This window comes from Peromyscus californicus, unplaced genomic scaffold (assembly GCF_007827085.1).
Source record: "Peromyscus californicus insignis strain IS unplaced genomic scaffold, ASM782708v3 Scaffold_22__1_contigs__length_63687245, whole genome shotgun sequence".
Lineage (NCBI taxonomy): Eukaryota > Metazoa > Chordata > Mammalia > Rodentia > Cricetidae > Peromyscus > Peromyscus californicus.
In genome coordinates, this window is record NW_026294525.1 from 17,457,316 (window position 1) to 17,481,073 (window position 23,758).

Sequence of the window (23,758 nt, forward strand, 5' to 3'; positions counted from 1 at the left end):
GAAGAAACATTCATTACCCTACCGTTGTGTTGATCCTAGAATGCTATGCAGGTTCACACTGCAGAAAAACGTGTAACCAAATTCTCATTTCTCGTCTCTTAGTTACAATACAAAAATCGGATTCCCACCTCCCCTTCAAGTACTGTGCCATTGAAAGTCTTCTCACCGAAAACAATTCCATGTTTTTATACTGTTTCAGATCTGTTGTAGGAAGAAATGTTTCAAACTTTGATTTCTCTGTAGCAAGGCTAACTAGATTGAACAGGTCTTTGTCTTTCGAGGGTGATGGCTCTGGGTTGTCAATCCAGGTAGCTTGTTAAGGGGTTGCTCATTAGATGGCACATAAAGACTCAGAAGATAGGAAGTGACCACAAAGCTGGAGAGAGACTCACCTGGAGAAGTTGAGGAAGTGAACATGTCTCGTGAATAAATAGGGCTGTTCGGCGGTGCTGATATTCTTAATCAGTTCCATCTATTAAAGGAAGGACAGGATTAGCGTGTGCAGGAACTAACTTCCCAAGCCACATTAAACTGAAGGTTATCTGGCCTCCTCCTTCCATCCCCACTTATATCTTCTGGGCCTGGACCAAGCAGCTGAATTTGTTGCAAAACTTGAGCTCGCCCCTAAGGTTCTTTCATGACTAAAGCAGCTTTCCCTCCAGACTGATAGCCCTGTAACCAATTCAGTTGATCATTGCTCGGAGGACTATGCAATTGATTAATCACTTTTTTAAAGTGTGTATGGTGTATGTGTGTGTGTGTGTGTGTGTGTGTGTGTGTGTGTGTGAGAGAGAGAGAGAGAGAGAGAGAGAGAGAGAGACAGACAGACAGACAGAGACAGAGAGAGAGAGAGAGAGAGACAGAGAGAGAGAGAGAGAGAGAGAGAGAGAGAGAGAGAGAGAGAGAGAGAGAGCATATTGAGTCGAGAGTACAACCTTGGGTGTGCGTCCTTACCTTCCACCTTGTTTAAGAAAGGGTTTCTTGGCCATTTTTCCTCTGTGTATGCCAAGTTGTATATGACCTGTGAGTTCTAAGAATTCTGCCTCTGCCTCCCCTTTGGCCACAGGATCCTGGGGATTTGGATTTACCTGTGCTGGTGCTATATGGCTTTTACAGGGTCTGGACACTCAAACTCAGGTCCTCTATGTGCATAGTGAGTACTTCTCCCCACCGAGCCATCTTCTCAGCCCCAGATTAAGTAATTTCAACCAGAGAAATGAACGTTTTGCAGGACTGAAATGCAGGTGAGGTAATACTTTTAATTGCCTCCTTTAAAGTCACACCAGGAAAAGGTGTTAATCATTTTCTTATATTCCTGTGACATTATTGCGATTACAGAAATATTTCAAGCTGGTGTTGTAGCATTTAAAGTGGGGATAAAATAAGCACCCCTTATTATTTTTCTCTTTGAGTATACAAATTCATAAGGAATATATTTCAGGGGGAACTCCCAGGCCTCTGAAGGTCTTGGAGTCTTTTGGTGGGTGGTCATGTGAACTATTTATTTGCAGTTATCAGTAAGGCAGAACACATTTTATGTTGATATAAGCTGACTTTTATGGTCTCCTAGGACATGTCATGATACAGAAAACACTCAGTGAAATGAGTTAGAAATTCCAGGCATTTTTAGGTCTCCTTGACATCCTGAATTCTTTCTCTAGAATTTCCAGTTGGCCCTAACAAAATGGACATAGTGATCTTTTTTTTAAAAATGCATTCTGAAGACTGCTACTGTAAATGAATGTTGGAGAGGCAGTATTTCAGAGTCTATGAGCCAGAGGAAGTTGAAAACTTAGAAACAAGAATGGCCATTTGCATGTTCAGCACAGTAGCAACAAGAGTGAACCAAGACTCTAGGACTTCAGTTTTTCTCAAACAGAACAGGCCCTGACTCTCTGGTTCCCAAGGGGAACACAGGGGCTGCCCCATGTGTATATGCTTGATCATTATTCATGTGATAAATTAACTCAGTCAAACACATGCTCCTTTACAGACCCAGACAATCAGTCTAAATCCGCTAACTTATAATAAACGGAGAAATGATTATAAGTTAATTAATAGTTAGAGAAGTCAAGTTGAATTTAATAGTTAAATGACTCAGCTCTGAAACCTGGGATTTTTGTTAGCTGGGAGACTCTGGGGAGAGCGTGGCGAATAATGGCCTAGTCCTTCCTTGGGCTTGAGTGCGTAGGAAATTGGATCCTGTTTCTCTCCAGTTTCCCTTCTAAGCACTCACAGCATGCCCTTGCTTCTGGTAGTCAAGCTTCCTGCTTGGGCACATTGTTAATTCTGAGCTGTTATGGATTGCCCATCTATAGGCATAAGCATCTAAGCATTGCTAATGTATCTCAGAGGATGACTACTTAGGAAAAGAACTCTCGCCTATGTGTGTGTTTAAGGCAAAGATGATTCATGCTTTTATCGCTGTATTATTTTAATTCAGATAGTTCTCTGTGTGCATAGCCGTCATATAAGTATGTGTCCAATAGCATGGCAGAAGCAAACCGGAAGACACCGGCTCTTTCCCCACTCAACACTCTAGCACCCCCTCGAAACATTATCAGTAGGACTTTTGAGAGCACTGCCGTCATCATAAAGCTGTCTATATCTCAAGGAAAATGGATTAGCAGTGACAATGTGGAACTCTTTCTAGACATATTCTCAAACACACTCAAGACACCAGCGCTCACGTTTATCACGTTAATGGATTGAGGACAGAGTGCATTCTTCCACGCTTGTCACTGTTCCCCAAACAGTAAAGTCACGTACGTCATATGCACAGGCTGAATACTCCTTGTCCAAGCACCGTTTGACCTTCCCAAATGCTAACAAGTGACCCATTTCTAGTGACGAGCAATGGCCTCCTGAGCCCCTGCTGCCCATTTCCCAGCCTTCCCACCTTTTCGGAGCCTGCCTTTTCTTTCTCCTTGATGCTACTTACACCCGTGCCATCACGGCAGCATTGGCACTACCTGAAGTCACCAAAGAGTGCATCCCTGCTGTTCCTGGCTCCTCTAGGGCCGCTCCTGGATTCCTCCTGATTCCACTGCCCGTGTCCACTCACCCTACTTACTGAAGAATGTCCCAGCGGTGCTGCTAGGCCCACCAGACCCAGAACCACACTCTTGAGTCTCATTCAGTTTACCCTCTACCCGCCTCGATGCATCCTGGGACCACCGGGCTCAGGTTACGGTACTCTCTATATCCCATCAAACTAGACCACTCCTTACTCCTTACTCATACCAATGTCTATACCAAAGTCTGACCAGGATGAGGCTTAGGAACAAGCTGCCTCCCTCTGGAATGTTTGACTTTCCCCCCACCAACATTTCAAGTCCTCTCTTCATTCATTCCAGCTAAAATACATCCCTCTTCCAGCTTGACTCTCCGGGTCCCTCTTTTCTTTAACATCCAAGATCTCCAACTCAATCTCAGGCAATCTACTGCTTAGCATGTGATTACAAAGAAAAAAAAATATTGGGTCCTCTCTCTCATGAAGTTCAGAGTGTTGAGGTGAGATGGACCAGGGGGAAGGTGAGATCCAGGGATATACCATGGGTGGAAGGCACACAGGTAATGTTTCCAGCCTACCTGCACACACAGGTGGGCACTTCTCCCGAGGGGGCGTCCTCTGTGGTGTGGACAGATTGACAGTAAAAAGGGTCATCATGGAAACAATACAAAGTCAAGGTAAGAAACAAACACAAATGGCTGAGGGAATTCTCTGGACCAGATGTTGGGTCTTATCATTAGATCTGTCAACTTGGCATAGCCTAGTGTCCTCTGAGAGGAACTGCCTGGGCCCAGTTTAGCGCATCTGTGGAAGATCATCTTGATTACTAACTGATGCACCACCGCCATCCTTAGGTGGTCCTGAAGTGTATAAGAAAGCTAAGCATCAGCCTGTGGGCACCACGCTGATGAGTGCTCCAGCGTCCTGGTCTTCCATGTTTCTGTTTCAGGCTCCTATCCTGACTTTCCATAATGATGAACAGTGACCTGGACGTGTAAGTCAAACATGCCCTTTCCTCCCTAAGTTGCTTTTGGTCAGAGTGTTTTACTGGAGCATCAGAAAGGATTTTAGAACAACCAGTGTAGGATGACCAAGGAAATAGATAACTAGAGAATGAATAGAGCCAGGTAATGGAAAGCAGAGCAGACCATGACATTAACTCTGTGGGGATCTGACATCAGAGAAGATTTATTTTAATTTATTTCATATCTGAGATGAGGGTGGAAAATGTGAAGAAGAATGACGTTTAGAGGCTGAGGCCAGGAAGCTCAGTGGTAGAGCACTCGTCTAGCAGGGATAAAGCTGAGATCTGGCCCAGCACAGAAGCACTGGACAGGAAGCTGGGCCAGGCAGATGGGAGTGGCCGTGATGGCACCTGCAGCATCAGGTGCTAATGAATTCGAAGAAACTCTGGTGTTGGGTTGTGCAAACGGTGTTCTAACATGACCTACAGCAGATGTTGAGGCAAAGGATCTTAGCAGTGAGAAGGATGAAGAACTGCAGGGAGGGCTTTGAGGAAGATTGAAGCAAGGAGCTTGGTGGGTACCTGGGGATAGGAAGCCAGGAAAAGAAGACCAGACACCGTCCCTCCTAGATCCTCAGCTAGGACAATGAGCACACCGTGGTGGTACCCATCTGTGGTGATGGGCTCCTGGAGGAGGAACAAATTTGTCTGCAGAAAGAGGGGAGATGGGTCTGCCTTTGATGTTCTCTGCCTAGATAAGAAGCACTTCTTTGAGCTCTTCATCTGAGGAGGATTGGGGACACTCCTTTTGATGGTCCACTAACTGAGACTGCATTCTTATCTTTGACTTAGACTAAGTTCCAGGAGGGCTGGGACCAGGCTTATGTGTCCCCTTAAGTCCCCACCAGGTGTCTTCAGGGAGTTTATGGGATGAGCACACCCCTTTAAAAATGCTTGATTGGTGTCAAGACACCAGTCAGTAGCTGAAGACATAATTGTCACCCAGGCAATGAAGTCAACCTTCCCTGGAACAGACTAGCAAGTTCATTATCCTACACAAGACTCACTGTCAGCATTCTCCTTATAATATCCAAGATGTAAGAATGCCAAGCAAAGCCATTTTTCTGAGTATTGGGGGAGGGATGTGGCACATACCGTACCAGAGAATTCTTTATATACCTGTTATCATTTAATATTTCAAGAGTTAAGTATTATTATCCATTCTTTGAAATTATGGAATTGGAGCACAGACTGGGAATATGGATTTCTTTATTTTAAAGATTAATTTATTTTGAATGGCATGTACGTGTGTGGGTTCTGCACGTGAGTGCAGGTGCCGGAGGGCAGAGGCTTCAGATGGCCTGGAGCTGTAGTCACAGGTGGTTATGAACTGTCTAACGCTGATACCAGGAACTGAACTTGGGTTCTCTACGAGAGCAGCATGCACTCCTAATTACTGTGCCGTCTCTCCAGCCCCAGAGTACACAGATCTTGTAAAGTCACCATGATCCAAAAGGTGATGCCAGAATTCAAATCCTGCAGCCCTGCTCCTCATCGCCGAGTGGCAGTCTACTCACACTTCCCAGTTAATGGTGTAGACATGAACAGGGGATTGGTTGGCAGAATTGGTTGGGATTGGAGAATGAAGAGGGACTAGAGAAAATAAACCTTTTGCCTTTCATAGGATGTACTCAACAAGTGGTAGACAAAAAAACACTAAGAAATGTAAGTATTAAGGCTCTGAGTGTGTGGCCCTGTCTTTTCTACACACACACACACACACACACACACACACACACACACACACATACACACACGTGCGCGCACATGCGTGGAGGGGAGGGTGAGAAAGGAAGAGAGAGAGAGAGAGAGAGAGAGAGAGAGAGAGAGAGAGAGAGAGAGAGAGAGAACAGAGAATAGAAAGATTATTTTCTAAAATTTCCAGAGTGGGAAAACAGTATATATCAATAAGAACAAGGGTGGATTTTAAATACTTAGAAAAGGGTAAGTGTTCCATGAAATGCATCTAAAGGAGGAAGTTAAATCTACCTATGGTGATGGACTGAAATGGAAGCAAGGTTTAAAAAGGAAGGAAAAGGCAAAAGCCAAACACCCGTACTACACAGAGCGGGGCTAGGAAGCAGTCTCCAGTGGTTCGCTTCCCTGCTCAGGGCAGGGTGGCTGAGCACAGACGTTCATCTGCAGCTCTGAGGATGACTCTGCTCCTCGTGTCTTCAGGAAACGCTTGACAGCTTGTCAGTAGGAAGGGTGTCCAACCCTACTTTGGTCTGAACTCTTGGGTCACACATCAACAACTAGATGCCCTATAATTTCGCAAAGCATCTTAAATCAAAGAAAGGATGCGTGCTTATTAGCACATCAAAGCAAAAGCAACCAGGCCCAGAGGGGGAACTTCGAGTCCTTGTTCCAACCTTAGAGGTTGGAAAGGATGACTGAAGGTCTCGGGTTACCTGACCTCTTCTTGGGGTACAGGCAGGCCCCCAGCACAGTCCTCTTTCTAACTTTAGCCCAGGGCTGTAATAATCAGGGAAGTTCATGCCTGCAGTGAAGAAGAAGTCCAGCAGGGGGAGCAATAACATGAGCATGGCGAAGAGTCTGGGTCTGAACTAAATACAGAAAATTAATGGATACAATATAATTCCAAGGAGAAGAAAAACTGTTTTTTCCAGGTCATATGGCTTCTCTCCGTTGTCTTTTATTTCCTTCAGGTTTGCATTAGAGGACTCGGCTTTTGTGTGAGGACCCCAAGACAATGTGGAACCCATCCCCATGGACTGACGGAGCTTATCTTCCAGTTTGATTCCAGAGCCAGTTTGGAGCAGCAGTCTTGAGACAATGGACACTGTCTATCTTCTTGTAAGGGCAGGAAGCTTTGAGGATCATTCTGAAAGACTTTTTTCAAAATGTTTCTAGGGGAAGAAGGTTCCTGGAATAGCATGCAGAAGGAGACAAGCAGACGAGGAAGCATCTGATGCAGTATCGTAACATACTGCTGTACTCCCAGCTACTTGGGAAGCTGAGGCACAAGGGTCATGAGTTCAAGACCAGCCTGGACTGCATAACAGGGAGAGCTTGTTTCAAAACATAAATGTAAACTTCATGAGGCCTTTGGGGGCAGAGAATTTCCTCGTTTGGAGGATTTGCACAATAAAAGGAGCGTCTTCAGTGAGTACGCTTCATGCAGTGAGTGTTCACTGGAATTTGTGATCTGGTCACCCTAGGGAGTCTTTCCTCATATACACACATACCTGGGTGCTTCCTTACAAACCTACTTCTCTGCTTCTGCAGTAAGATGTGGGGATAAAGAGTGTGCGAACACTCCCCAGAAGATCCTTACACCTGGCACAAGAACCGTTTTGGATGGTTCCCCTCTAACTACGACTCACCATTCAAACTTAGACAGGATCTGACCCTGACTTGATTTTATGGATAATTATTCCACATTCCCTTTGATTTATGTGTGTTTGTGTCCTTTGTTCTCGTACACACTTATTTCTCCCTCAAAAGCAGGGTGCCAATACCTTCCTAATAAAATTGCTTCACAGATCAGAAGGCAGTTGCATGAACAACAAGCATTGTGGGTGGTGCTCAGTGACCAGCATTAGCAGCAGATCCTCAATAAACATCCGTCAAAATAAATGGATAAACACAGGAAGGATGATCAGGTGACCAAACAGAGGACCGAGTACTGGGGAAGCCCCAGAGGCCCCTCTGTGGTCTTGAGAACTGTCCCTGAAGGACTGTGGTTATTATTATTATTATTATTATTATTATTATTATTATTATTATTTTGAGTCTCATTGTTTTATAGTCAGAACACAGACTTGGACGACGATGTGAGAGAAAATAAAGGGGCAGGGAGGTTTGACACAGGGTATGATAACAGCATGCTGCCCTGCTCTGTACCAAGAGGCTAATACGACCTGAAGCACACAGGCACAGGACTGCCATCTCTCCTACCCTCTGAATGGTTTTCAAGGCTTATGTTATTTGAATGGTTGTCCGACAGAGTCAGAGCTGGTGTGAGGTGTATAGTGCAATACTAACCTTTCCTGCTATGATGGTCGGAAGGATGTAGACTAGGCCAGTGCTTTCCAAATTATGATGGATAAATTCTGTGGGATCCAAAGGACATTCATAACACACATTAAAAATCCCCTGACCAACTAAGACTGGGAAAGTCTAGGAGAAACTTGGTGTCTAAAATATATTTGCATATATGTATATATATAATATATATAATATGTATATGTAGAGCTAGATAGGTATGTAGGTAGATAGAGATAGATAGGTAGGTAGGTAGGTAGATAGATGGATAGATAGATAGATAGATAGATAGATAGATAGATAGATGATAGACAGACAGACAGACAGACAGATAGATAGATAGATAGATAGGAAGATAGACAGACAGATAGACAGATAGATAGTAATATGCTTGACGTCTTAGTGTGAGGACTAGAATTTAGATCCCTGGCCTTTGTATATGGGGCAGTCATGACAATCTGCCTGTAATCCCAGGCCTCAGGAGGTGAAGACATGGGATTCCCAGGGCAAGCTGGTGAAGTAGGAAACTCTGGGTCTAGGGGGAAACTCCTCCTCAGCAAAAAAAGTGAAGAAAGATGGAGGAAGATAGCCAGTGTCATGGTCTCCCTCACCAACATGGTCACCAGCACACGGATACACGTGGGCATATACACGTGAACACACACACACACACACACACACACACACACACACACACACACACACACATTCACGGTCATCAGAACATGTACACAAGTGTACCCACAAACGTGAACATTCAAACACACTTGCATAGCATACATACACAGCATATATCTTAAGACTATGCATCTTTAAAATGTGAAGAATCACTGTGAATCTCCTAAATGTTAAGGCCCAGACGACTCCCCAAATTATGAGCCATGCACTTTCCCTTCTTCATCGATGGAGGGGGCCTGGAGTCACAAGGAACACATTTTGGGGAAATGTTGACATGAGGACCCTGACAGGGCTTCCTTAGCCTGGCTGCTGCATCCCAGAAAAACTGTCTGTGCCACTTAATTTTTTTTTTTTTTTTGAAAAGGAATTTTCTGGACTCCTTCCCAGAATCTACAGCAGAAGGGCACTGGGACTCTAGGCTTCCAAAAGCTCTGCTGGAGAGCAAGCATTGCATTATGGGAACAGCCTTTGGATTTGGAAGGACCCAGGTCCAGTCCAGCCGTCATACCCAGTCAGTTCAGTACAATTATTTTTGGAAGGTGATGAATTATCTCAGGTTCTCACCCAGAAAACAGGGAATAACACTTACTCATTGGTATAATTTTGGTCCCAAATGGTAAAATGACATAATCAGGGGAAACAATTTACACATGGACATTGCTTCCCATTTGTTTTATACATCCTTGGGACCTTCAGTAGAAAAAAAAATGAATAATGAAGTTATTTGCTTTTTCTAATCATTGAGGTTTAGAGGCCAATTTTTGCCTTTCTCCAACTGGAATAACTGGATTCCACCAGCTATGAGAGGCCTGTGGTACTCCGACCGTCACTGTATTGAGAGCACAGGACTAAGTCATTTGAGAACTAGCAACCAGGCTCTGAAGACTCATGGCCATTACTCCTTGTCTTCACTCACACTAGATGGAACCTTCACTTTACAAGAGATCATATAAATCACACCCTTAACTGAAATCTTTATTGAGTATAGATGAAACAGTATCACCATGGGCTTATGTTATACGCAACACAAAAGTCCAGCACTTGGCCAGCAGCACCTGCAAGCTCTCCTGTGGAGGAGAAATTATTCTGAGTCCAAATTTCAAAGGTGTGTCTATTTCTATGAGAGCAGATGCAGCAGGGTTTTTATAGGCACCCTAACATTTGGTGTTTTCATGCTCCTTTCTTGCTTAATAATCCCAGAGGCTAGAAAGTTTTAACCCTTAGCTATGAATGAGCAGATATGTGTTTGCACATGTGTGTGCACATGTGTGCATGACAACAACTTCCATTTAGGGGGAAATGTACGTGTTCACTTAATCCTGCTCCAGGGAAATGTCTTGTGGGTGAATGAAATAGCACAGATAATCCCAGTCCTATAAATGGATGTAGTTTTGAAGTTCACTTGTAAATCAGTAGTTTGGATCATGGAACATGTTTTCTCATGAGAAAAAAATGTAAAAAGAGTCCTGACCCAGCACCCAAGAAACTGTTTAACTCCTACAGTACCTGAAGCAAACAATTATTTTCATTATTTAGAGAGAACAATGTTTCCATGGGAATGATTTTGTTTCACTATAAGGGTGAGAGCCACTGACTGTAAAATTTTAACTAGTCTCCTAAATCATACTGCCCTTTTCCCTTAATAAATTACCAAGAAGAGAAGCTATTAATACCACAAATTATTTCCTGAATGTTAAGTTAAAATAATATTTCTTTCTCTGCTGTCAGATGTACTTTCAAACATTAGTAAAGGGGATCCCACGGAACAAGGACGAGTCTCTTGGAATGTCATGGAGATAGACCAGATCTGCTTCTCGGCCACTTTCCTGTGTGCAGGAGCCGGATAAGCCAGCTCCAGGGAAGCAGTGGGTACCGACCTCACCTTTATTTTTACAGACTGGTATATCTCTCTTTCCTTCCAAGTCTTTACCTTTGCTTTAGTTTTTTTTTTTTTTTTTGTTTGTCTGTTTTAACACTCATCTTATAGTTTAATAGGAATTGGCAATAAATGATGAAGTACAGTCTTGGACACACTGACCCCAGGAATCAGAACCATAATACGTGGAATATGCTAGAAGTTATAACAGTGTATCACAGAATCACAGTGCTGGAAAGAACCTAAAAAGATGCTCTCGGCTATTTCCTGGCTTCCTGACAAGGCAACCAGTCCAGACAGATGAAAACTGCCCTTTCAGAGGGGAAGGACGACTTTGTCTTTAACACTTTCTAGACCTGACCACCTCTTCGCTGTCAGGCTATTTTTGTTAACTTTTTATTTAAATTACAGTTACAACTGTGTTTTCGTTTCTGATATTTAAAGCAGGGAACAAAGTAGGCTTATTACTCAAAACTCCCACAATGCACTCAGCATTAGAGGTGTGTGTTCTCTCCCCTGGGATGTCCTGAACATTCCGGTGTCTGATCGTCTAGTCCCCTCTTCTGGGTTCTCTGGGCTGTCTGCATGCCTTTACCAGTGAGCACCTGGATGCAGTCTAACAAGACATCTGGGAGTTCTGCATGGCGTGCACACATAGGAACATTGAGGTATAATCTGATAAGCAGGCCCTAAGACTTGGATACAAAGGAAGGTAAAATTTAATAACCATAATAAAATTATAAGAACATAGACTATTTATTTATAGTCATTTTCTTCTGGGTAGTAAAAAGACCCTAATCAGCCAAAGTAAGGGGATCAAGGGAATTCCATCACTATTAAACAATTTATGCATGAAACATGATACCCCCCCTCTATTTCTCTCTCTTTTGAGACAGGGCGTCACATGTAACTCTGGCTGGCCTGTAGCTCACTATATAAATCAGGTTGGTCTTCAATCCATAGAGGTGGGCCTGCCCCTGCCTCCGTAATGCTGGGATTTGAGGTATGTGCCACCAAACCCAGCTCTGTAGTTTTAAATGCCACACACACTTTTCATTCTCTGTGTTTAGTATGTACATATGCACGGGTGTTCATATTGTGTGTGTATGCATATGAACATGATTTTGGAGGCCCCAGGGGTTCAACTTCAGTCTTTCTTAGTCACTCTCCACCTCATTATTTAAAAAATAATTGTGTATGTGTATGCACATTTGTGTGTGTGAATGCAGGTATATGTGTGTGGGGGAGGGCATGTGTAGAGGTCAGAGGACAACTATGTACGTCCTTATACCTTATACCTTATACCTTATTTTGAAATAGGGTCTCTGCTAGGTTTTTTTCCCTGCATATGCAAGGCTAGCTGGCCCTGAAACTGGGGAGAACTCTCCTGTCTCTGCCCCCCATTTCGTCCCAGCAGAGCTACAAGTATCTGTAATACTTGTTGACTTTTACAGAGGTTCTACAGATTCAAACTCAGGTCCTAACACAAAAGTAAGTGCTCTTGCCCACTGATCCATCTCCCCACCCCCACCTTATTTCTTGAGACTTCAGTAACCCTAGAACTCTCTAGATTGGCAGCACTGGATGCCCAGCTAGCTCCGGGGATCCACCGGCCTCAGCCAGAGCACGCAGTGCAGGGGTTACAGACCTTTTGTGTATACTCAGCCTTCTGTGTTTGTGCTGGGGAGTTTGAACTCAGGTCCTCATGGTTTGGGGGTAAACACTTTATTTTCTGAGCCAATGCCCCGGCCTAAACATTTTCTTTTTCTACAGAGAATTTACCATAAGCCCTTAAAAATAACACCCCTCTGTCTACAAGGTTCTGTGTGCCTCCAAGGGGAAGATGATGTCTGAAGAAAGGACGCATGCTAAGATATCAATATTATGATCCCAGCTTGACAATAAGTACCACTCATGGGGTAACGTCAGTTTCTACAGTGACAGAAGCATTTTTTTGAATGCCAGGTTGTGGTTTGAATGTGAAATGTCCCCCCAGTCTCTTGTGCTTGAACACTCAGTCCCTGGTTGGTGCTGCTGCTTGGGAAGGTTATGGAACCTTTAGGAGGTGGAGTACTTCCTGGAGGAACTATGTTACTGAGAGTGAGTGGGCTTTGAACTTTCATAGCCTGGTCCCACTTCCTGATTTTACTCTCTACATTCCGACTGCCAGCCTCATGCCCCTGCCATCCTGCCTTCTCTGCAATGATGTGACTATCCTCTTTGGAAGTATGAGCTAAATAAGTGCAAGCCAAAAACCACACTTCTCCCCTTTTGTTTATTATGTACAGTGCTCTACCTGCATATACTCCTGTAGGCCAGAAGAGGGCACCCAATCTCACTATAGATTGTTGAGAGCCACCATGTGGTTGTTGGGAGTTGAACTCAGGACCTCTGGAAGAGCAGTCAGTGCTCTTAACCTCTGAGCCACCTCTCCAGCCACCCACACCCCATTCTCCCTTTTAAGTTGCTTTGGTTGGGATATTTTCATCACAAGAGAAACTAGTAACCAGGCTGACAACAGACTTTATCTTGCAAAAAGACCACTGAGAATACAGCACCTAAGTCTCCTACAGCAGCAGCTCCACAGATACAGTTGTCTTTATCTCTCCAGGGGTTTACAAGGCAGAACAAGCCTTCAGAGCTTCCCAGAAGCCAACAGTACTGTCATCCCGCCAAGGCAAATCTGTCTCTGGGGCAAAAAAAAAAAAGACCCTACAAAGACTCTTTTGCTTCCACTGAATATAACAAATGTTGCTTTGGAAGCTAGGATCCTCTGAGCTTATTACAAGGAGATCCTTTTCCTGCATCAGCCAATCAGATATCCTGCACAAAGGTTTGCTCTTTATTGTAAAGATTTAGGGTACAGATGAGGAACTGCAAAGAAAGACACGCTAAAAGAAAAATTTTTCATTTGACTCCAAAGGTGTCAGCACGATTTATTTAATTCACTGGTTTAAATATTTTGAGATTATGTGTTAATCTATTTTAGCAAAATAGACCATGGCTAATGTACACAATCCATCAGACCTGACTGAAGTATCCAGTTATGAAGGCTTCCTGAGTTTCAGATTTCCTGCACAAATCCTACCTTAAATTTCCTTGTACACCCTGACAAAAATATGGCATGGGATTGAAACTCTGGCATGAAGATCTTCTGTAAGGTGCCCACTCACTAATCGTGTGATTTAACAATGGGGGATTCAACTTACTTGTTCATTTTTAGTAAGCCTGGTTTTGTTGTGAATGTCTGACGTGACCAAATTGAACCCGTGCTTCTCTGACAAGATTCTCAGAAGCAGGACCACGGTGCGGCTGCCACACTTGCCGACTCTGTTGTATACCACCTGGCTGGGGAAAGGAAGGACCTGGAAGGAGAAGAAGAGAAGCAGCATGAGACATGGACAAGAATGCAAGTCTTCCCCCCACGTGATAGCAGAGTGTTGGGCATGTCAGTGAGAAGGGTCTCCATTGAGCTCAAAAGAGCAGAAGCCAGGAGCTACTATGCAGATAGATATAGCCCCTCATAACATTTCAGGGAGAGTACTGGTCTACCTGCACTCATTCAGACTTGATATTGATCAAGTTACATGACGTCTATAAAGACCGACCGTGAACTGGCTTTAAAGGCACAACACAGGAGTGTGTGCTTTAGTAGAAATGTCTTTTTGCAAGGCAGGCTTTAGCAGACCAGCTTAATCAAGGAAAACACAGTGGCATTAAAGACTGATGTAGAGGCTGGGTGTGCTGGTGCACGCCTTTAATCCCAGCACTTGGAAGACAGAGGTAGGTAGATCTCTGTGCCTTCCAGGCCAGCCTGGTCTACAGGGAGAGTTTCAGGACAGCTAGAAATACACAGTGAGACCCTGTCTCAAACAGCTACAGCAAAAATGATGTAGAACTTATATATCATAAAAATCAAACTCATAAACAGAACAATTTAAGGAATTTATTTTTTGGTAGACTGCCCCCCCCCATTATAAAAGCATTATCGCCATCAAGTTCCAGGAAATTGTCATCACTAGCAGAAGAACCTCATACCTGTTAGCAATCATTTCACTTTCCCACACAATTCCAAGCTCCTGGAACCATTTACATACTTTCTGTCTCATGGTATTACATGGAGGATTCTAGAAAGATCATGTAAATGAGATGAAATGCATGTCTTTTATGTCTGACTTTTACTTAGTAGAACATTTTCCAGTATCAGCTGTTTTATACACACACACACACACACACACACACACACACACACATTCACACAGTGACTTAATACTCCATCCTTTTACATGCCCGGGTACCACTGTTTGAACAAACTGGATTCTTCTCAGGCATCAGTTGATGGACACATAGATCATGTTCCGTAGTAACATTGCTATGAGGATGTGTGTACCTGATTTTGTGTGGACATGTGTTTCAAATTCTCTTATACACATACCTAGACGTGGAGCTTCTGGACCAACAACAATTCAGTCTCTAGTGTTCTGTGCAACTGCCAAACTGTTTTCAATGCAGCTGCACTGTTTTATATTCCCATCAGCAACATACGAGCGTTCCAATTTCCCCACATCCTTGCCAACCTTTGTTACTGCCTGTTTTTGTGTTTTTGTTTTTTATTATAAACATCCCAGTGGGTGTGAAGTGATATCTCGTTGTGGTTTTGAGATATATTTCCCCAGTGACTAATAAGGTTGACCATTTTGTGTGTGTGTGTGTGTGTGTGTGTGTGTGTGTGTGTGTGTGTGTGTGTGCTCGTCACTTTCTAGTTTCTTTGTAGAAATGTATATTTAAAATTTTTACACTGTCAAGTTGAGCTGCCTTTTTATTGATGCATTTATAGAGTATTGTATTCCTATCTTCTCTTTATTTATAAAGACACGAATTGCAAATGGTTTTTTTCCCCTCATTCTCTGGGTTGTCTTTTCATTTTCATGACAGGTTCCTTAGAAGTCTAAAAGTTTTAAGTTTTGGTTGGATCCAATTTTATTTTGGTGATTCATGTTTGAGATCTGTCTAAGACAATCCGTAAGATGCAGACCTGTTTTCTTCTCAGGGTTTTACACTTGAGTCCTAACAACTTAGATCTCTGATCCACTTTGAGTTCATTCTTTGTATCGCATTGGGTCAGGCCTAGTTTTGTACATTTGTAAGTGACCATCAAGTTGTCCCAGCAACAGTTAGTGAATGGCTTGCTCTTTCTTCGTCTGTCAGCCTTGCTGACAATCTACTGTCTTGTTCGTCTGTGCTCATCCTGTGCATAACCTAACCGCTTTCATTAGGGTAACTTTGACAAAAGTTGTGAATTAGGAAGGGTGATTGTTTCAGCTTTGTTCCTCGATTGTGCAAGAACAGATTTTGGTCATTCTGGGTCCCTTAAGTTCCCAGAGGAAATGTCCAAAGGAATTTTATAATCACCTTTCTGCCCAAAAATCCCCCAGGTAACCGAAATTTTAATAGCAATTCAATTTAATGCACTGAACAGTTGGGGGATGATTGCTATCCTAACAATACTGTCTTCCATTCATGAACACTGGCTGCTTTTCTACTGATTTCATTCTTTAATTTGTTTCACTGATTATCTCATAATGTTCAATGGAAAACCTTTATAGTCTCAATTTATTTTTTTGATGCTGTATGGTTGGAATTATTTCCCTCATTTTATTTTTGGATGGTCCATTACCAGGAATACAGCTAATTTTTGTATATTGACCTTGAATCTTGTCATCTTGCTAACTCATTAATGCACTCTAATGATGCCTTCCGTGTGGATTACTTGGGAAATTCTACATACAAGATGATGCCATCTGCAGAGATATTTTTAACTTCATCTTTTCCAACAAGGCTTTCTCTGATTTCTTTTTCTTTCCTAATCACCCGGTGATAATGACTTTGATTGGCTACAGAAGCATTATAAAAAGCATCTATGATTAAATATTTATACCCCTAATAGAGTCATTATTTCTGTCTTGAATGCTCAGCATTGTGCACTAATTGATGAACAATAATCAAAAGTTTCTTTTATTCAGCATATTCCCATAACAGAAGGTTGTAAGAAAGCCCAAAGGAAAACCACATAACACAGCACAAAAGCCACAGACAAACACACTCAAAACTCCCCTCTACCTATACAGGGTAAGTTATTGTCTTGAAATAGCTTACAGGGATGACCTTAGAAACAGCCATAATATCTTCATCATTCATTTAGTAACCAGGCACATGCTACTGTGATATGATTCTTCCCATTCCTATTATTCACTTATATCCACATCTTCAGGTCCAGTCTTCTGGGCCTCTATGATGCATCCTCATACTGCCTAGAATGCACCTTGTATATACAAAGAGCTTCAGCAGATGCTGACCATGTCTTGGCCACTCTGATGAATTTAATGTGCTGTCTAATGCTAACAGAGTGATTCTGCTAAAATTTGAAATCAAGAAAATCTTCAAACCCCAATGAACTTTCTAATCAAATACTAACAAAAGTTATCAGGATAAAAAGATAGTCACAGTAATAGGTCTTTACTTAGAATATCATCGGTAAGTACCCTCCCTCCAAAAGACTGTTCTCTGGTAACTATGGCAACCCAGATATTTAGAGAGATCAGTTTGCAGGTATGAGTATGAGCCAAGGAGCTTGGCCTAGGTTGTCAAGGTTAGTGTGAAAACGTTAATATAGCATTGGTTACTTGGTCCTCCAGTATAACCAGGGTAGGTGCTGACTACAGGCTTGACAGCTGCCCATATAAACACGAGTTCAGTTTCTCTGTGAAAATAAATTGCTTGGGGCTGGTGAGATGGATCAGCAAACCAGGGAAGTTGTTGCTGAGCCTCACAACTTGAGTCTGAGCCCAGGGACTCACATGGTGAAGGAAAGGACCAGTTCCTGAAAATTGTCCTCTGACCTCCACACACAGGGCATGGGCACCTTCTCCCACACACATAATAAATACATAACTGTAAAAGATAAAAAGAAAGAAATTACTTAAAAATCAGCCTTTTCTGATAGACCCTCACCTTGTAACACAATAAGAATCACTGAAGGGAATTGTTACATCTGCCTCTGTAACATAGGAGCTAGGAGTTTAGATGCAAGTAAGTACCCTATTCCAGGGCTGCAGGCATGTCTATGAAGGGCTAAAGGAAGAAGTGGGGCACTTGCTGGAGACCTTAGGTGAAAGCATTCTTTCTCCTGAATTGCTTGGAGACCTGATCTAAAACCACACTGACTGTTGTACTGCTTCCTTTTGCTAATAGTTACCTTTAAGTTAGTCATTAATAGTTACCTTTAAGTTAGTCCTTAAAAATGTTAATGCAACTCTTTCATTAGTGTTGTGGGAGATCTCAAATTATAATAGTCACTGTGGTGGTTCGAAAGAAAATGGCTCCCAAAGGGAGTGACACTATTAGGAGGTGTGGCCTTGTTGGGGTAAGTGTGATCTTGTTGGAGGAAGTGTGTCACTGTGGCGGCAGGCTTTGAGGTCTCATATATGCTCAAGCCATACCCAGTGAGTGAGTTCACTTCCTGTTCACAAGATGTAGAACTCTCAGCTACCTCTCCAGCATCATGTCTGCATACACTCCATCATGTCCCACCATGCTGATAGTGGACTGAACCTTTGGACTGTAAGTCAACCAACTAAATGGTTTCCTTTATGAGAGTTGCTGTGGTCCTGGTGTCTCTTCACAGCAATAGAAACCCTAACTAAGATAGTCATAAATATTTTCGATTATAAGAGATACTTATATAAGATTTAAAAAAAAATTCCTGCACCATGACTGCATCTATATCTACAACAATAACTGCAAAGAAAGGTGTCTTGGGACCCTGTCCCCCATGCATAACTTGATCACTGTCCTCTGGAACTATCTCTGAATAAGATTAGGCCTGTTAACTTTTCATCATGGAAGAGGGATTCATGTGGCTCCGCAGCCACCCTCCCCGTAGGATTCACAGACAGTTCAAGATTGTTAGTAGAGAGGTCTCACAAGGCTCTAACCCTCCCCAAGATTACATGCAGTTATGGGCTATTAAGGGAAAGGTCTCAGGAGGCCCTGTCTCTTCCTGTAGGACTTTTAAGAAGTTAACCTTTGCTGGGGGAGGGGAAGCCATGACAAGGCCATGCCTCCTTCCTCCCCGACTCCTGAGGATGTATAGACAGTTAACTTTTGCCAGGGATACTTTTTTTCCTAAGTGGTGTAGCTGCCCATACATTGTCTAAGACCCTGTAATTAACCTAGATTGAACTCGCTGTTTCACTAGGCTAGACATGAGTGAAACTCTTTCTGTGGTCTGTCACTGGAATCCTATCAGGGATGAACATACATTTGTTCTCCACCCCACCTCCAGGAAAAGTTCTCAAAACAAAGGGAAAATAAGACATTCCCACTGTGACTATTTCTACCTAACACTGATATAGAGCCATATAATGGGAATTGGGGGAATGCATCGTCCCCGTTCCCTTCCGTGACTATTTCCACCTAACACTGAAGTGAAACCATAAAATGGGAACTGGGGAATGTGTCATCCCAAAGGCTTCTCAAATCACCTTGTGACCTTCAAAGACACACTATGATACCCCACCACACACAAACCTCTCTCCAATTTAAATTGTCTTCCAAACAGCCTAGGAGAAGCGCGGGAGATGGGCAGGTAAGACAGGCTTAATCGATATGTTGGGTTTGGCTACTGTTAGAGCAAACAGTAAGAAATTGATTCATAACTGCTCCAGGGAGAAACACGGATTTGCTCCTGAAACTCGGCTTTAAAAAGCAGTCTCACCATTGTGTGAAGGGTATTGTTTGGAAAGATGATGGAAAGGGATGAAACATTTAGAAGACGGATCCTGTCTTGGCCCCTGTGCTGTGCTAAACGGTTTTAATTAATTTCTTAAGAATTTCATGTCGGAGTCCTGCTTTTACATTGTTTCTTCCCTCCCTTTCCCCTCATCAATCCCTCTCAAATGCACGGCCTCTTTTTTATTATTATTGTTACATATATGCACATACATATGTTTATACACACATACAAATTCACTGAGTATATTTAGTGTTGCTCCTGGGTACATGTGTTTGGGGCTGACCAAACTTGGAATCAGATGATCTGTCAAGAAGCTCACTCCTGGAAAGAAAAATGATACTCTCTCTCTCAACAGCCAATGATGGCCTGTAGCTAACCTTCCTAATCCTCACTAACAATGGCACATCAAATAGCCTCATTGTCTTTTAATCTAGCTGGGCATTTCTCTAAGAGCTTATGTAATCAAATGGCTTAAATGACAATATTAACCTCTGTATCACTCCCCCATGCACTGACCTGTTCTCCGCAGACCACATAGTCCCTTGGACAATGGGTTTTGGGGTTTAGAAGCAACTCAGAATAATGCGTGCACCCCAACCCATGGTGCAGTACTATCACCCACCACAGTCCAATCTGTTTCATTTGCCTAGAACTCTCCATCCCCTTCGTCATTTCAATCTCTCAAAAAACTCCTGTGAGAGAGTGGGATTACATTTAGATGAACAAAACAAAGCCCAGAAAGGTCAGCTGCCATTTGCAAGGTCACAAAGCTCAAAAGTCACATAAACGAGTGAAACCTGGCTCTCAGCTTCTCTGAACCCCAGGATCTCCTTGCTCCACCATCAAATCAAAAGGCAAAGGGAGCTTTTTGCTTGACTTCTGTGGCAGAAACACTGTTTCCTTTCTTGGGTCTTGCATGTAGCGAGCCTCATTAAGCACGCTATTTCTCAGCAGCCGCCCACCACAGTCACTAAGGGCGACATTACTCAGGTGTCACCTGGCTACCTAAGTGGAGCCGACAGAAGTTGATTAGCCTCTTCCTCCATCCTCAGGACTCCCTCAAAGGAACGAATGCAACCTCAGTGTCAACACCACTAATGAGAGGAGCTAGCAGGATGAGCTTCCACATCGCTCCTTCCCCTACTATACCATGGCCAGTGACGTGCATGGCTACCTAGGAGATGATGAAAGCCTTCCACTCAAAAAGGAGAAAAACAAGAAACAGTAACGTACAAGGGAACGTGTATAGACAAGCAAAAATCTCTTCAGATGAGACACTTAATGACTGTGAAAAGACACTAACCCACAAACCCCATTTTCAAAAATAGGTGTTTGCCAGTTGTTGGGTAGGGAATCGGCATCCCTCATTTGAAGGATCCTATTAATCTCTGGGCACATGTTCTGAATTCATAGTCTTGCTTGGTGCCCTGTAGAGGAGTTATCCACCAAAAGCCTTCATTGTTGCCGACTCAAATAATTCAAGTTTGGATAGTATGGGTATATGAATGTTATGTCTGTGGTTTCTATTTTATGGCCAATTTGTAAAAGTGAAGGAGCCTCCAAAATATTTCCCTCTATGAATTATGTATTTTTATGTTTCTGCCTTGTAAGTTCTGCAAATGCCACAACCCCCCAGAGCCTGACAGGCCCATGTGGAACATGCCAAATAAACAGAAGTCCTTCCAACTCCTGAGCGCAGCAGTAACTACCACCAGATGACAGCCTACAAGTTCAATGGCTTATCCCCTGCTGGAAAGGAGGGGGAGGAGAGAAAAGGGGTTTGAGGCAGAAGAAGAAGTCTTGGTCTAGGTCAAGACTTCAATGGCCTTTGACTATAGGACTCTTCTAGGGGTTTGTATTACTGAAGAATCAACATCCATGCTATGCTTAAGTGCCTGCAAAATAGCATTTAATATAATAGGTGGTTTTCAAATGACTGCATATTCTAATTCTTTGTAGAACTTTGAAAAATGCTGATATCTATCCCCCATACTTAGATTCACTGAACGAGACAGTGGTTCTCAACCTATGGGCTGTGACCCTTTCACAGGGTCAGCTAAAACCATCAGGAAGCACAGATATTTACATTGTGATTCATAACAGTAGCAACATTACAGTTATAAAGTAGCAACGAAAATAATCTTACGGTTGGGGGGTCACCACAACTTGAGGAACTGTGTATATTAAAGGGTGGCAGCATTAGGGAGGTTGAGAACCTGCGGTTCAGGATAAGGGCTGGGAATTCTAAATGGTTCCCAGGAGTCTTCAGTGCTACTGCAAAAACTCCCAAGCTTTCTGTGTCGAGTGATTTGAAGGGTCCCCTATCTCCTAAAAGATGAAGGTAGGTAGAAAGGCTGCCTGTACGATCCCAGCCAGGTCTGGAGAACTGTGTCTCATTGTGTGCTGGTGGTCTGTCTTAGCTAGGGTTTCTATTGCTGTGACAAAACACCGTGACCAAAGAGCAAGTTAGGGAGAAAAGGGTTTATTTGACTTACACTTCCAGATCATAGTTCATCATTACAGTCAGTCAGGACAGGAACTCAAGCAGGGCAGGATCCTGGAGGTAGGAGCTGAGGCAGAGGCCACGGAGGAGTGCTGCTTACTGGCTTGCCTCCCCTGGTTTGCCCAACATGCTTTCTTATAGAACCCAGGACTACCAGCCCAGGGACGGCACCACCCACCGTGGGAGGGGTCCTCCCCCGTTGATCACTAATTGAGAAAATGCCTTACAGCTGGGTCTCATAGAGGCTTTTCCTCAACTGAGGCTCCTTCCTCTGATGACTCCAGCTGTGTGTCAAGTTGACACACAAAACCAGCCAGTACATGGTCCCTCCTTGAGCTGGCAGTCGTGATTCACCTGAGCATGTGCTATACATTACATACTCCTGGATGAATGTCTATTCACCCAGATGGGCTAGAGACCAGGTGTGCTGCTTAACTGAATGTGTAGTTAACTGAAATTCTCGTCCAACACTGTCATAGTATTATCCCTTTAGAGCCAATGTTACACTGAATGGGAACAGACTTTCCTCAATGAATAAAATTGTACTTGGTGACTTTCCAGGATTTCCACTTCATAGTTAAACATACCAAAGCAAGGGCAGCCACAGCCAGGACTTGTCGAGTCTGGATTTATTCCTGTTATGCACAGTCCACAGGACTTTGAGAGCAGTTCAAACTCACTAACCTAATCGGCATTTTTAAAGTTTCCCATAATACCATGGTGCTAGCGACTTCACACCTTCAAGACTAGGTTTTCTTTATTTGTAAAAGGGGAGGGCTGAATTACCATCCAGTAAGGTATCTTCTGAAGCTAATAGGGTATTATGTTAAGTCTGTATTTTTTTATTAAACCATGGGCTAGAAATGCTTTAAAAATTGTCTCCTCCATGAGAACTGGCTCTCATAATAGGGAGGAGAGCAATTGGCCCTATCCATCTGTAAAGCCTACAACCACAACAACGACCAGCCCAGCAAGACACAACCAATGATGCATTAGTGGCATTTTTATATTTGGGATGACCAACAACTGGACTTAAGGCCAGATCAATGGGAAGTTCATGCCCGGTACTGTGAACCTACTACCTACCCATAGCTGGAGAGGTTACAGACACAAGAGGAGAACCTACTATTGCCATTTTCCTAAACTAATATAATTTCTAGATGGCTCTGAACACTTACCCTTATACCCACAGACAGGAGAAGCTCGCTCTCACCCTTCATCAAAGAAGCTTTTTTCGACAACAGATGGGAACCACTATGAAGATCCACAACCGGTCAAAATTCAGAAAGTACGTGACAGTGGGGTGCCTAACCCCACTTGATACATCTGCAATTCAACCCACAAACCTAAGGCTTGAGGACTATCATGGAAGGGTGTGTGGAAAGATGGCCAGAACCAAAGGCCCAGGATGCCTGCTGCAAGAAAATGTCCTCAAGACATGCTGGGGGACTCAGGAAATTTCAACAGTATGGTTGCTTGAACGACAGCTGCATCAGATCAATGTCAGCTGACATGCCAACCTGGGGGGGGGATTTCACAAGGTTGCACCCCCAGGTGAAGAGTAGTTTCTGAGAGAGGGAGAATAGGTTTTCTCCAGGGACTCCCACAAAGACTGTCTAATTCCAAGTACTCACCCTTGGATACATGCACATATAGGCAATGCTAAATCGTGTGTGTGTGTGTGTGTGTGTGTGTGTGTGTGTGTGTGTGTGTGTGTGATTAAAGAAGAGGTCATGAATTTGGGGGGTTGTGGGAAGAACAAAAGAGGAGTTGCAGGGAGAGAGAAGCATGAACAATGTAGACGAAGTGTTTGTGTACAAAGTTCTCAAAAATTTTTAATCACTACTAGACTTTGCCATGAT

General features: G+C 43.2%; 1 protein-coding gene across 1 annotated transcript in view; it reads right to left on the reverse strand.

Moving 5' to 3' along the window:
• Ust (uronyl 2-sulfotransferase) overlaps positions 1-23,758 on the reverse strand; it is a 284,603-nt gene that overhangs the window by 103,298 nt on the left and 157,547 nt on the right. Inside the window, exons 3-4 of the mRNA XM_052750995.1 lie at positions 13,809-13,964; positions 393-472 (exon numbers count right to left, since the gene is read on the reverse strand). Coding sequence (XP_052606955.1) covers positions 393-472; positions 13,809-13,964 — 236 coding nt within the window. The remainder of the gene's footprint in view (positions 1-392; positions 473-13,808; positions 13,965-23,758) is intronic.